The sequence below is a fragment of the Sorex fumeus genome, unplaced genomic scaffold, assembly GCF_029834395.1.
Source record: "Sorex fumeus unplaced genomic scaffold, SorFum_2.1 ptg000019l, whole genome shotgun sequence".
Taxonomy (NCBI): domain Eukaryota; kingdom Metazoa; phylum Chordata; class Mammalia; order Eulipotyphla; family Soricidae; genus Sorex; species Sorex fumeus.
The window spans coordinates 37,577,098-37,591,203 of NW_026606076.1; the positions used below are offsets into that span (position 1 = coordinate 37,577,098).

General features: G+C 58.3%; 1 protein-coding gene across 1 annotated transcript; it reads right to left on the reverse strand.

Moving 5' to 3' along the window:
• Positions 1-2,618: 2,618 nt before the first annotated feature.
• On the reverse strand, positions 2,619-6,596 carry CIMAP1D (CIMAP1 family member D; the record flags this gene model as incomplete). Its single annotated transcript, XM_056112977.1, has 3 exons — positions 2,619-3,168; positions 5,532-5,642; positions 6,467-6,596. Coding segments are annotated over 3 exons (789 nt in total), but the record flags the coding sequence as incomplete, so codon positions are not given.
• Positions 6,597-14,106: the final 7,510 nt, after the last annotated feature.

Here is a 14,106-nt window from a genome sequence, read left to right on the forward strand (position 1 = left end):
GCCCCCTCCCCACGCGTCACGCCCGCTCCCACCCCCCAACCCCGCCGCCGGAGCGTTTAGCACTTGTAAATCAGGCCCCCCCACGTCTCTTTGTGATCGATGGGGAAACTGAGGCCAGCAGAGGGGCGGAGGCGCGGGCAAGGGGAGGAGAGAGGCTCCGGGCCTAAAGGTAGCCCCCTCCCCCGACCCCTTCCCACCGATCCTGTCGGAAGAGACGGGAAACGCTCGGGATTGATTTCGCCCCGGGGAGACTGAGGCTAGCAGAGGGCAGAAGCGTGCGAGGGAGAGCCGGTCCAGGACCGTCGGGCGGTCGGGCGGTCGGGCAGGCTCGGCTGCCTCGGTTTCCCAGGCTGCACGAGCCGAGCGCGGGCTGCGCCCCCTTTCCTGGGAAACCTTGCTGGGCATCAGGCCCTCCCCACTCTGAACTCAGGGCCGATCTGTTTGGGGGGGATTCCTTCTGCCCCAGAGGTCACCCCCAGAGACAGGGCCTTTGCCCTCCCCGCGGCCCCGCCCTAGGCGATTGACAGCCGGAAAACAAAGGGAGGGGCGGGTTTGGGCTGGTGGGGCGCCCGGGGCCGGATCGATAAATCAGAGGATGAGCTCAGGGCTCCGGGGCTGGCGGCCCGGGGCGGGGGCGGAAACTCAGGCGCGCGCGGCCGCGATTGGCTGGCGCGAGGGGCGTGGCCTGCGGGCCTGGGCGTGGCTTTCGCCCGGGGTCCTTGTTGTACTGCCGCCGAGTTCCAGTGCTTGGGGGTCTGCCTAGTTGGGCTTAGGCGCTGGGTGTTCAAGTTTGACATTTCCTGGGGCCGGGGAGATAGTCCAGCGGGTAGGTCGGGGCGGTTGCCTTTGTTTCTGGGTTTTTTTTGGAGGGGGGCCACACCCAGCGATGCTCAGGCATTACTCCTGGCTCTACACTCAGGAATCATTCCTGGGGTGCTGGGTGGGGGGACCGTATGGGATGCCAGAGATGGAACTGTGTCGGCTGTGTGCAGGGAAAATACCCTCCCGCTGTTCTATGACTCCGGCCCCCCAATCTGGGTTGTATCCCCCACGTCCCATAGGGTATCCCCCTGCCCAACATCACCAGGTTGGGCAGATACCTGAGCAGAGAGCCAGAAGGAACTGCTGAACATCGCAAGTGTGGGCCGCCCCCCACAAAAGAAATCTTATCTAAATTTGATATTTCCAAGTTGGGGTCAAGGGTTATGAAAGCGCTTACGACTCCACCCCCCCCAGGACCCCTGGATCCATCTCCTTGAGGACAAAGAGTCACATGCGCAAACCCCTGCCACCACCACCACACACACACACACACACACACACACACACACACGTTTAATTATCACACAGAGCGCACCATCACGTGACACCACCTCGTGTTTCCTTCCTGTCCTTGAAAAACAAGAGAAGCAACCCCCCTCCCCATGCGTCCCCATTCCCCACACACCCCAGCTCAGAGGCTGGGATTAAATGGCTGTATCAGACCTAGGGAGCAGGTACTTTTTAAATTTCCCCTGGGACCTGAGTTGGGTCTCTAAAGGTCCATTTCCTCTCAGCAAATATCTGCCTCCTGAGTTGTTGGAAAGCTTGGATGTTGTTTTTTTTTTTTTTGCTTTTTGGGTCACACCCGGCTATGCTCAGGGGTTACTCCTGGCTCATGCACTCAGGAATTGCTCCTGGCGGTGCTCAGGGGACCATATAGGATGCTGGGAATCGAACCTGGGTGGGCCATGTTGGCTGCGTGCAAGGCAAACGCCCTCCCCGCTGTGCTATCTCTCCAGCCCCCTATATTCTTTTTTTTTTTTTTTTGCTTTTTGGGTCACCCCTGGCATTGCACAGGGATTACTCCTGGCTCTGCACTCAGGAATTACCCCTGGTGATGCTCAGGGGACCCAATGGGATGCTGGGACTCGAACCCGAGTCGGCCGCGTGCAAGGCAAATGCCCTACCCGCTGTGCTATTGCTCCAGCCCCTCAAAACCCAGTTTTAATGGCCCCTCTTCCAGGAAGTCTGCCCAGCAGATCCCACTCACAGCCCTGACACTTTACCTGGGGTCTCCAGGACCCCCACTTCACCTCCAGATCCGCTTTAAACCCCCAGGGCTACAGAGTTGGAGGGGGGGCTGGCCGTGTTTCCTGTGAAGGGAAGGGGTTAAATGAAATTAGCAAGGTTTAAAGCCACCAAGGTTTATTGGCCAGTGGCAGGGGAGAGAGGGGCAGAGAGGTGTTCTGGGGAGCCTGGGGGGACCGTTTGGCTGAAATCACACCAGGCATCTGAGCATCCCGAGAAGCAGGGAGTAGCCCAAGTTTGGCAGAGAGCCCCCGTGCTGTGTTGGGGACCCAAGCCCTGACCAGCGGTTGGACACTGAGTTCTGGGTCACAGGAAATGCCATCTGCAGCCGGCCGCTGGGGAGGGCCAGGGTGTCCCTTTCTCAGTCTGGCACGGCTTGGCCGGGCGTCACTGGCCTTAAGGAACTGGGACGCTGGACGGAGGCTCGCCTTGCCCAAGGCAGAGAGGTCACTGCCCCCGGGGACAGAGAGCGTCCTGACCTAGAAGCAGCTCAGAGAATTCAGGAAACGTGTTGTGGGGGGTGGGGGGGTACCAGCTCTGCGCCCCCCAGTCAGACCAGGCCCACCAGAGCTTGGCACCTCACTTCCCGGGGTCGCAAGGTGGAGAGTCGGCCCACGCTGCAGGCATCGGTGCCCATGGTGGAGGCGCGTTTGGAGTGGCGGATGCCCATGGTGAACGCAGGGGCCCGGGCTTTGGTGACTGTCACGTGCTCGGGGCTGTGGGTCCCCGGCCCCGGGGTCTCCATCAGGGGCCGCAGGGCCCGGGCGCGCCCTGGCATGGTGAAGGCGGGCAGGCGCTGGCGGTAGGCGTCGGGGTTCGGGCTCTCGTACTGGCCGGGCCCCGGGATCTCGGCGGGGTCCTGCGCGGGGCGCAGCGGGGGCGGCCGGCCGGCCACGGTATAGGAGGGGCTTCTGGGCTTGATGAAGATGTGTGCGCCCCAAAGGGAGGGCAGCGTGTAGGTGTTGGGGGCGGGCGCCGAGGTGTCCAGCGGCTGAGGGCGCAGGCGGGAGCCCAGGGTGAAGGCTGGGGGTGTCCTCTGGCGCACGGGGGCCACCTTCTCTGGACTGTAGGCTCCAGGACCTGGTGTCACCTCCAGACCTGTGACAAGGGGCCAGAGCGGGGGACAATACACAAGTCCTCACTTAGCCAGAAATATGGGGGGGTTGGGGCTGGAGCAATAGCACAGCGGGGAGGGCGTTTGCCTTGCACGGGGCCAACCCGGGTTCGATTCCCAGCATCCCATATGGTCCCCTGAGCACCACCAGGGGTAATTCCTGAGTGCAGAGCCAGGAGTAGCCACTGTGCATCGCCGGGTGTGACCCAAAAAAGCAAAAAAAAAAAAAAAAAAGAAATTTGGGGGGGTTGTTTGGTTTTGGTTTGGAGACACACCCAGTGGTGTTCAGGGACTACTTCTGGCTCTGCGCTCAGAAATAACTCCTTTTGGGGCTGGAGCGATAGCACAGAGGGTAGGGCGTTTGCGTTGCACGCGGCCAACCCGAGTTCAATTCCCAGCATCCCATAAGGTTCCTGGAGCACCGCCAGGAGTAATTCCTGTGTGCGTGAGCCAGGAGTAACCCCGCTGTGCATCGCCGCGTGTGGTCCAAAAAGAAAAAAGAAGAAAGAAAGAAAGAAATTACTCCTTGCGTTGCTTATGGATCCTATAGGATGCAGGGGATCAAACCTGGGTGAACCACATGTAAAGAACTCACACCCTTCCCAGAATCCCCTGGGACCAGTCTTTATCTCCTCAGTCACACAGACAGAGGTAGGGGTGTGGGGGTGGGGGTCCCTCTGCCTTGGGCTCCCATGAGCCCCCATCCAAGGATGGGTGGAATTGCCTGACTTCAAGCCCCAATGCTGGTTGGATATTGGTTTGGGAAGCTGAAAGTGGAAGGTGGGTGAGGAGGGGGCGGTGGCCTGAGTCACCAGTGGCGGCTGTGTTGAGGATGGTCCTTGGGGACTTAGAAGGACAAGTGGACAGATGTTTGGGTGGATTCATGGATTCACAGGTGGGCATATTGGTGGAAGGATGAAACAATGAATGGATGGGTGATGGGAAGATAGTTGGGGGTTGGGCAGAGGATGGAAGGGTGGGTAGGAGGATAGAGGGATATTTCATAGATTGATGAGTGGGTGGTAGATTCGGGGCTGGGTGGGTAGTGGATAGGCGGATAGTTGGATGGATAGGTGGGTGGTAGGTGGGTGGATGGGTGGATCATGGGTGGGTGAATGGATGGGTGAATGGATGGGGGGGTGGATAGGTAGATGGGTGGTTTGTGGATGGATGGATGAGTGGGTGGTAGGTGGTGGATGGGTGGATGGTGGGTGGATGGGTGTGTGGATACGTGAGTAAGTGGATGGATGGATGGTTGGATGGTGGGTGGATGGGGTGGATGGATGGATGGGTGGATAGCAGATGAATCAATGTGTAGATGGTTGAGTGGGTCATGGATGGACAGAGGGTAGATGGATAATGAATGAGTTCATGGACACATGAGTGGGTCTATTGGTGGAAGAATGAACCAATGAATGATATGAAGGATAAGTAGGTAAGTAGGTTGGTAAGGGGACTCATGTCTGGGTGTGTGAGTGAATGGAATGTTATGGATGAATAGATGGATGATGGATAGGGTGATTCCCAATGGATCATGGGTAAATGGGTAGGTGGATGGAGAGATGAGTGGCTAGAATGACTGGACGGATGGAATCAGAATGGATGAACTATGGGTGCGATTGGGAAAGGGCTCATGTGTGGATGCTCTGGATGGAGGTGGACATATGGTGAAGTGAGTGACGTGGAGATGAAACAGTGGCCTGGATGGCCAACCGTTGGATTGGTGGAGAGGCAGATGGACCTATGGATGGATCAGTGCATTGATCTATCATAGGTTCCTGCCGAGGGACCAATAGAGAAGTGATAGGTCAGAAAAGGAAATGGAGTGCAGATGAATGTTATGTCTCCTCAGGAGCTGGGGGTTCAAGGGGGCTGAGCAGGACCTAGAAAGAAGAGAGATGAGGGAAAGAGATGAGGGAGAGATGGAGAGACGGATGAAGGGAGGGATGAAGGGGAGGAGTGATCACCTTCTCCCAGGTATCCACTGCCCAGGGTTCTGTGAAGGTCCAGCTCGAGGCCATGTGTGGGCTCATGCCTCCTCCCCTGCCCCCCGCCCCTCACTCTCCCCAGTTCTCCTGGGCTTTTGTCTTTGCTTTGGGGCCACACCTGGTGGTTCTCGGGGCCGACTCCTGGCTCTGCACTCAGGGCTCACTCCTGACGGGGCTTGGGGAGCCGGGGACCGAACCCAGTGCCCTCCCCAACTGTCCTGTGGCTCCAGCCCCCTCTTTTGGGTTTCCATAGGCACTCACAAGGCTATTCCACCCACCATTCCTCACACACACACCGAGCTCAGAGTATTTGTGGGGAGAGCCTCTGAACCCCAAAAGGGCAGCAATCCAGTACTCACCCCGGGATTTACCCCTGCCTTGTATGGAGTAGGCAGGGGGACAGATGCGGCCAAAACGGGTGACATTCGGGTCCAGGAAGTAGATGGGACCAGGGCTGGTGTCCTCAGCAACTGGGGAGAAATGCCTCTGGGTGAGCCCCAAGACACTCCCCTCCTCCAGGCAGCCCACCTTGCAGTGAGGACCCCAGACACTGAGCTGTGAACGTCCTTCGCTGCAGACTCTCGGGTCATCCAGGACCTTGTCCTTTGTGTGTGGTTTGGGGGTCCCACCCAGCAGTGCTCAGGCCTTACTCCTGGCTTTGCACTCAGCAATCACTCCTGTTGGGGATTGGGGAAACCTATGGGATGCCAGGGATCGAACCCAGGCCGGCTGCCTACCATGCCAAAGACTTATCCTCACTATATTATTTCTCTGACCCTCGGTTAAATTTGTTTTTATTTTTTTTTGGAAGGGGCCACACCTGGCAATGCTCAGGGCTTACTCCTGGCTCTGCACTCAGAAATTACTCCTGGTGATGCTCAGGGGAAATTATGGGATACTGGGGATACTGAGTCAGCTATGTACAAGGCAAACGCCCTACCCACTGTACTATCACTCCAGCCCCTTCGATTCATATTTTATTTGATCAATAATTGGTTGATTCATCGGCTCTATCAGGGGAGGAAACTGAGGCACAGGGCAGGACATCAGCTTGCCCAAAGTCAGGCAGCAGGGAATTTACAGATGGTGGTACAAGGGCCTATCCACTTCTTCCGGCCTCCAGCATGAGGAAATAGGATCAGAGAGGGACAGCATCTCTCCCGAGGTCACACAGCAACCCTTCCTCGCTTCCGCCTCTCCTCTTTTTACTGGGGACCTGGGGATGGTGGGGGGAGGGGGAAGGGGGGAGTCTCAGGGCACCTTCTCAGCCCTTTGGCCTACCCAAGAGCCTTACCAGAGCTGGAGTCCCGAAGAAGCGAGCCGGCCCCCGCGGCGCCCTTGGTGGAGTCCTGCTTGGCCGCGTCTGTCGTGGGTGGAGGGACTTGCGGGCTGGACTTGGATCCTGAGAGTAGAAAGCCCCACGGTCAGGTCTGGGTTGAGGCCCCCGGCCTGCCCCGCGCCTGGTCTGGGGCTCCCAGCGCCCCACTGTGGACAGGGGCCGGGGTGGGGGGGGCGCCCCCAGGGCGCCGGAGGGGCGGGGCATTGTGTGGCAACGCCAATCACAGAGGGGAGGGGCTGCGGGCCGCACACGTGGGGAAACTGAGGCCTAGACACAGGTGCGGGTGGGGAAAATGAGTCCGGACACATTTTCGCCGTCCCTGGGGAGAAACTGAGGCAGAACACGTTATGCAGTAGAGGATAGAGTTATGCAGTAGAGGTGGCAGAGATGCAGTTCCCGACCGTCTTTTTTTTTTCTTCCTGGGTTTCTTTTGGCGGGGGAGACCAGCCGGGGCAGTACCCTCAGGGGTTACTCCTGACGGTGGTGCTCGGGGGACGCTATAGGGCGCCGGAGGAGATCGGACCTGGGTCTGGCACGTGCAAGGCCAACGCCCTCCCCGATGACCGCTGGACTGTTGCTCCAGCCCCGCCCTGTCTCTGAGCTCAGGCTCGAACCCGCGACAGCCAAGTCTATTTGATCAAACAGGGAAACTGAGGCTCAACGAAGCTGCCCCACGCTGACCCGAGACTCGCAGCTGAGTCCTCCCGGTTCTTCAGCCCCGACCTGGGGCTGTCAGGTTTTCTGTCTCATTTCTGTCTCCTTCCTTCTCATCCAAGAACATTTCTGTCCCCCTCAGCCTGGTCCTATCCCTTATTCCTGGCATCCTCCAAAAGCACACGAAAGACTGAGATTTGTGGGTTGGAGCCATAGCACAGCGGGTAGAGCGTTTGCCTTTCACGCAGCCGACCCGGGTTCGATTCCCAGCATCCCATATGGTCCTCCAAGCACCTCCAGAGCCAGGAGTAACCCCAGTGCATTGCCAGGTGTGATCCAAAAAGCCAAAAAAAAAAAAAAAAAAAGACTGAGATTTGTTGAGGCTGGAGCAATAGTACAGCAAGGAGGGCGTTTGCCCGAACTTTGCAGACCCGGGTTTGACCCTGGGCATCCCATAAGGTTCCCCCCCCCCCGACCCCCAGTACAGTCAGGAGTCATTCCTGAGTCATTCTTTTTTTTTTTTCTTTTTGGGTCACACCCGGCGATGCACAGGGGTTACTCCCGACTCTGCGCTCAGGAATTACCCTTGGCGGTGCTCAGGAGACCATATGGGATGCTGGGAATCGAACCCAGGTTGGCTGCGTGCAAGGCAAACGCCCTACCCGTTGTGCTATTGCTTCAGCCCCAACCTGAGTCGTTCTTGAGTGCAGAGCTAGGAGGCAACCCAGAGCATCACCGGGGGTGTCCCAAAAACAACAAAAATAAACTGAAATATAAAGGGGCAGGTGGGAGACCCCTGGAACATTCCAGAACACCACCCACCACCACCCTCACCACATACCGCTCTCCGAGGTGGCCTCCCCGCCAGACTTCCTCAGGCCGGTTTCAGGAATGTGGCACTCAGTGGGCCGCCGACCCAGGGTCCCCGCGGGGGGCCGCGGGGCTGACTCACACCCTGGGGTGCCCATGGTGAGGCCCAGCCGTGCCCGGACTCTCAGCCCGGCCCGCGGGCAGGCAGCTCCCTGGCCTCACTGCGCCCGCTCCCGGGCTGGCCACACACTGGCCCCTTGTCCCCAGCAGCGGGAACCGGGCTCTGGCCCAGGGGTTGCGTGGCCGGCGGGTGCAGGATCGGGTGTCCTGCAGCTGGGCTGGGCCAGGGAGGAGTCCGGTGTCGGTGGCGGCACTGCGTGTCCCCCGGGAGCCGGCCCAGCCAGGCCGCCAGCTCCACATCCACAACCTGGCCCGAGGTGGCCCCATTCTGTAGCTGGGGAAACTGAGGTACAGCCCCATGTCATGCAGCCCAATTTGCTGCTAGAAGCTGCAGCTCAGGGTCAAGGATGGCTGCCTGGGGACTCGAGCAATAGGACAGCAAGGGAGGGTGTTTGCCTTGCACGTGGCCACACTGGGTTTGGTCCCCGACGTCCCATAGGGTCCCTGGAGCGGTGCCAGGAGTAATTTCGAAGCACAGAGCCAGGAGTAAGCCCTGAGCATCCTCAGGTGTGACCCAGAGAGGGGAAAGGATGACTTCCTGGATCCTGTTCTCCCTCCCGCCACCCCACACCCTCACCCCTCCCTTCCTCCCTCCAGCCTCCTCTCTGCTCTGCTCCGCTCTCAGTCCCCCTCCTCCAGATCACTCCTGTCCCCACACACATGTCCTTGAAGCCAATGAGGCGATGCCCGCCTCTCCCCCACACTGGTTCTCACCCTGGCCACCACCTGGGGTGTCTCTCCCTCAACCCCCAACTGGCTCCCCAAGTCTGCCCTGACGTCCCCTGTCCTATCAGACCAAGGAAGCCCAAACTTCAGAGCTGGGACAGAGTAGGGGAGATCCCCCCCTCCCCGCCACTGCACATCATCACCCCGTGGGACAGAGAAGCCACAAGGACTCTGGGTCAGGCCACCCCAGCACCGCGCCAGAGTTCTGAGGATCAGGAGGCGCTCAGGGCCTCGGTCTCCCCATAGTGAAAGGTGGTCCTCCCCTCCCCCCTCTCCCCTCTCTTTCTCTCTCTGTTTCTTCGGCTCTCTCTCTTCCTCACTCCAAAAACAAAAGCACACAGAAAGGGAGAAGAGGGGCCAGTGCGATAGTACAGCGCATAGAGCATTTGCCTTGCACGCGGCCAATGCGGGTTCGATCCCCAACAAATCATATGGTCCCCTGAGCCCTGCCAGGAGTGATTTCTGAGTACAGAGCCAGGAGTAACCCCTGAGTGTCGCCACTTGTGATCCAGAAAGCCAAAAGAAAAGAAAAAGAAAGGGAACGGAGGGGGCTGGAGTGATAGCTCAGTGGGTGGGGCGTTTGCCTTGCAAGTGGACTGACCCGGGTTCGATTCCCAGCATCCCATGTGGTCCCCCCGAGCCTGGCCAGGAGTAATGCCTGAGTGCATGAGCCAGGAGTAACCCCTGTGCATCGCTGGGTGTGACCCAAAAAGCAAACAAACAAATAAATAAATAAAATATTTAAAAAAAAAAAAAAGAAAGGGAACGGAGAGGCCACTCTAGGGCTGGAGCATAGCTCAGAGCATGAAGAGCTGGGGCTCTCCACACCCCCCTTCCCCCGCCCGCTCCAACCTACCCCCAGAAGCAACAAGGTTCTGCCCCTAACACGCTCTAGCTCCACCCAAGCTCCACTCAAGCGCCACTCAGGCCCCGCCCCCAACCACTCTGACCCATTTAGGCTCCACCCCTCCCACTCTGGCTCCACCCAAACTCCACTCAGGCCCCGCCCCCAACCCCCTCTGACTCAATTTAGGCTCCACCCAAGCTCCACTCAGGCTCCGCCCCCAACCACTCTGACCCATTTAGGCTTCACCCCTCCCACTCTGGCTCCACCCAAACTCTACTCAGGCCCCGCCCCCAACCCCTCTGACTCAATTTAGGCTCCACCCAAACTCCATTCAGGCCCTGCCCCCAACCCCTCTGACTCAATTTAGGCTCCACCCAAGCTCCACTCAGGCCCCGCCCCCAACCACTCTGACCCATTTAGGCTCCACCCCTCCCACTCTGGCTCCACCCAAACTCCATTCAGGCCCCGCCCCCAACCACTCTGACCCATTTAGGCTTCACCCCTCCCACTCTGGCTCCACCCAAGCTCCACCTAGGCCCCGCCCCAACCCACTTTAGCTCCACTCAGGCCTGCCCCACCCACCCTAACCACCCAAACTCCACTCAGGCCCCGCCCCCAACCACTCTGACTCTATTTAGGCTCCACCCCCCACTCTGGCTCCACCCAAACTCCATGCAGGCCCCGCCCCCAACCACTCTGACCCATTTAGGCTTCACCCCTCCCACTCTGGCTCCACCCAAGCTCCACCTAGGCCCCGCCCCAACCCACTCTAGCTCCACTCAGGCCTGCCCCACCCACTCTAACCACCCAAACTCCACTCAGGCCCCGCCCCCAAACACTCTGACTCCACTTAGGCCCCACCCCTCCCACTCTGGCTCCACCCATGCTCCACTTAGTTCCCGCCCTGGCCCATCCAGGCCCCGCCCTAAGCTACTTTGGCTCCACCCATGCTCCATCAGGCCCTGCCTCCAACCACCCTGACACCACTTAGGCTCCGCCCCTCCCTCTGTGGCTCCACCCATGTTCCTCCGCCCCTTCCCAGGCCCCGCCCTTCCCTCCACCCACGTCTCTCCCAGGCTCCACCCCTACCAAGCTCCACCCAGGCTCTGTTCAGGCTCCGCTTCTGGCTCCACCCCTTCTCCCCATGCCCCACCCTGGCTCCACCCATACCCCACCTGGCCCGGTCCTTGCTCTGTGTTCACCTGGGCTTCGTGGGCGTGCGCACACGCACACACACACACGCACACGCACACGCACACGCACACGCACAAACTGTCCTGAGCACAGTCAGGAGTAGCCCCAACATGGCCAGTAGGACCTCGAAACTAGAAAGAACAGCAGAAAGGGCCAAGGCTCAGGACCCCACTTCGGGACCTAGCAGTAGGGACAACCCCGGGTTGGGGAGAATCCCAACACAGCCTGTGGCCGGACTTCACACACCAAAGACCAAGAATCTGCATGGACGGACCTTCAACTTCCCATAATTCCCCGTAACTCCCTGCTCACATTCTGGGCTAGCAGCTGAGTTTGGGAGAGGGTCGCCAGTCCCCGAGTATGGGTTGTGATCCCCCTAAGCGCTCCGTACCCCCCTACTGCGGAGCCCGCCGAGCTCCCCTCCCTCAGAGCCCACTCTGGTTCAGGAGCTCCCTCTGGCGGCCGGATCGGGAAGTGGCCGCTGGTCCCGGAGGGTGGGATATGGCAGGGACTGCGGTATAGTGAGGAAGATTCTGTAAAGTTTGGGAGCCTTGAAGGAAAAGGATGGCAGCCCCGCCCAGAGAAGGGTCAGAGAAGCAGGGAGCGATTGGGTCGGGGTCTATTTAAGCTCTGTTTTTTTCTTGGGGGAAAGGAACATCTCAGGGTTTTTTCCTAACTCGATGCTCAGGGGATTGAGCCTGGGTTGACTGCATGCAAGGCGAGCACCCTCTCCACTAAATTATCCGCTCCAGTCCCTAGACTCAAATTTGTTGTTGTGGGGCCACACCTGGTGGTGCTCAGGGCTTAGTCAAGGCTCGGTGCTCACACAAACTCACATGCAGCCCCTGAGCATCCCTACATGCAGCATGTGAGTACTCATGCATGCACCCATAAACACGCACGCACCCGCACACGGGCACGAATGCACAGGCATGCACACACAAACAGACTGGAATCGGGGGCCTGGGAGGAAGGTCAGAGGCTAGAGTGGGTTTTGCCAGAGCAGGTGCTCCATCCCCGGGCGAAGGCAAAGCTGAGAGTCGCTCTTGGATTGTGGGTGCCCGCAGCCCCGCCTGATTTTTTGTTAGTTTTTTTTTGGGGGGGGGTCACACCCGGCGATGCTCAGGGGTTACTCCTGGCTCATGCACTCAGGAATTACTCCTGGCGGTGCTTGGGGGACCATATGGAATGCTGGGAATCGAACCTGGATCGGCCATGTTGGCTGCGTGTAAGGCAAACACCCTACCCGCTGTGCTATTGCTCCAGCCCCCTTGTTAGTTTGTTTTGAGGTCACTCCCCGCTGTGCTCAGGGAAAACTCCTGGCTCTGTGCTCAGGGAGCACTCCTGGTGGGCTCAGGGGACCCTGTGGGGTGTCAGGGATCCCGCTTGGGTTGGCTGTGTGCAAAGCAAGCGCCCTCCCCACTGCATTATCTGTGCAGTCTCTCACCTTTCTGGCATCAGCCCGGCTTGAGGGCGCCACTGGGCCGCGGCCACTGTGCGGATGACCCACTGTTTGGTGCCACAGCCGGGCTGCAGGCCACCTTCACTGGGGTCAGAGCCCACACCATGCCCGATCTGTCACTTCCACTCTCCCCCGGTGGGGGGGGGGGCTCGCCTTTGTCCTTTGTCCCAAGCCAGCTCCCTGACTCACACGCAAGCCTTGTTTGCCTGAACAAACAAGGAAGCCTTGTTTGTCCGGAAGGGTGAGAACTCGCAGACCTGCCAGCCTCCAGGCCGGCCCCCTGAAGCCAGGAAGCGGGCAGGGGCTCGCAGCTGTCTGTCAAGGACCAGAAGCTAGAGCCCCGGTTCCAGCACAAGACGGCCACATGCCAAACTCAGGTTCCCATCCCTGAAGCCCCATGGCTCCCCAAACATCGCTGGGTTCTTCCCAAATGGCAGTGGCCTCTAAGAATCAGACTCTTGGCCCCTGCAGGGACTCACTGGTCCTGCTGGGAAGGGGAAGACGGAAAAGAAGGGAGGGGAGCAGGGGGGGAAGAGCAGTAAGACAGCAGGCAGGCTGTTGGCTTGCATTAGGCCGATGGGGATGTCTGATTTCCACCAGGAGTCCTGTTTCTGTGTGCAGAAACAGGAGTTAGCCCTGAGCACAGCTGGATGTGGAGGAGGAGGCGGAGGAGAAGGAGGATGAGGAGAAGGAGGAGGAAGAAGAGAAGGAGGAGGAGGAGGAAGAAGAAGGAGGAGGAGGAGGAGAAGAAGAGGAAGAAGAAAAAGAAGAAGAGAAAGAAGGAGGAGGAAGAAGAAGGAGAAGGAAGAAAGAAGAAGAAGAAGAAGAAGAAGAAGAAGAAGAAGAAGAAGAAGAAGAAGAAGAAGGAGGAGGAGGAGGAGGAGGAGGAGGAGGAGGAGAAGAGGAAGAAGAAAAAGAGGAAGAAGAAGGAGGAGGAGGAAGAAGGAGGAGGAAGAAAGAAGAAGAAGAAGAAGGTGGAGGAGGAGGAGGAAGAAGAAGAAGAAGAAAAGAAGGAGGAGGAGAAAGAAGAAGGAGGAGGAAGAAAGAAGAAAAGAAGGAGGAGGAGGAGGAGAAGGAGGAAGAAGAGGAGGAAGAAGAAGAAGAAGAGGAAGAGGGAGGAGAAAGAGGTGGAAGAAGAAAGTGGAGGAGGAGGAAGAAGAAGAAGAAGAGGAGGAGGAGGAGGAGGAGGAAGAAGAAGGAGGAGGAGGAAGAGGAGGAGAGGAAGAAGAAAAAGGAAAAAGAAGGAGGAGGAGGAAGAAAGAAGAAGAAGAAGAAAAAGAAGAAGAGGAAGAAGACGGAGGAGGAAGAGAAAAAGAAAAAGAAGAGGAAGAAGACAGAGGAGGAGGAAGAGAAGAAGAAGAAGAAGAGGAAGAAGAAGAAGAAGAAGAGGAAGAAGAAGAAGAAGAAGAAGAAGAAGAAGAAGAAGAAGAAGAAGAGGAAGAAGAAGAAGAAGAAGAAGAAGAAGAAGAGGAAGAGGAAGAGGAAGAGGAAGAGGAAGAAGAAAGAAAGAAGACTGGAGGTGTTTGCCTTTCATGCGGCCAACTCAAGTTTGATTCCCAGCAAAAAATGTATTTAAAAAAAAAAGTTTGGGGGCTGGAGCGATAGCACAGCGGGTAGGGTGTTTGCCTTGCATGCAGCCAACATGGCCAACACAGGTTCGATTCCCAGCATCCCATATGGTCCCCTGAGCACCGCCAGGAGTGATTCCTGAGTGCATGAGCC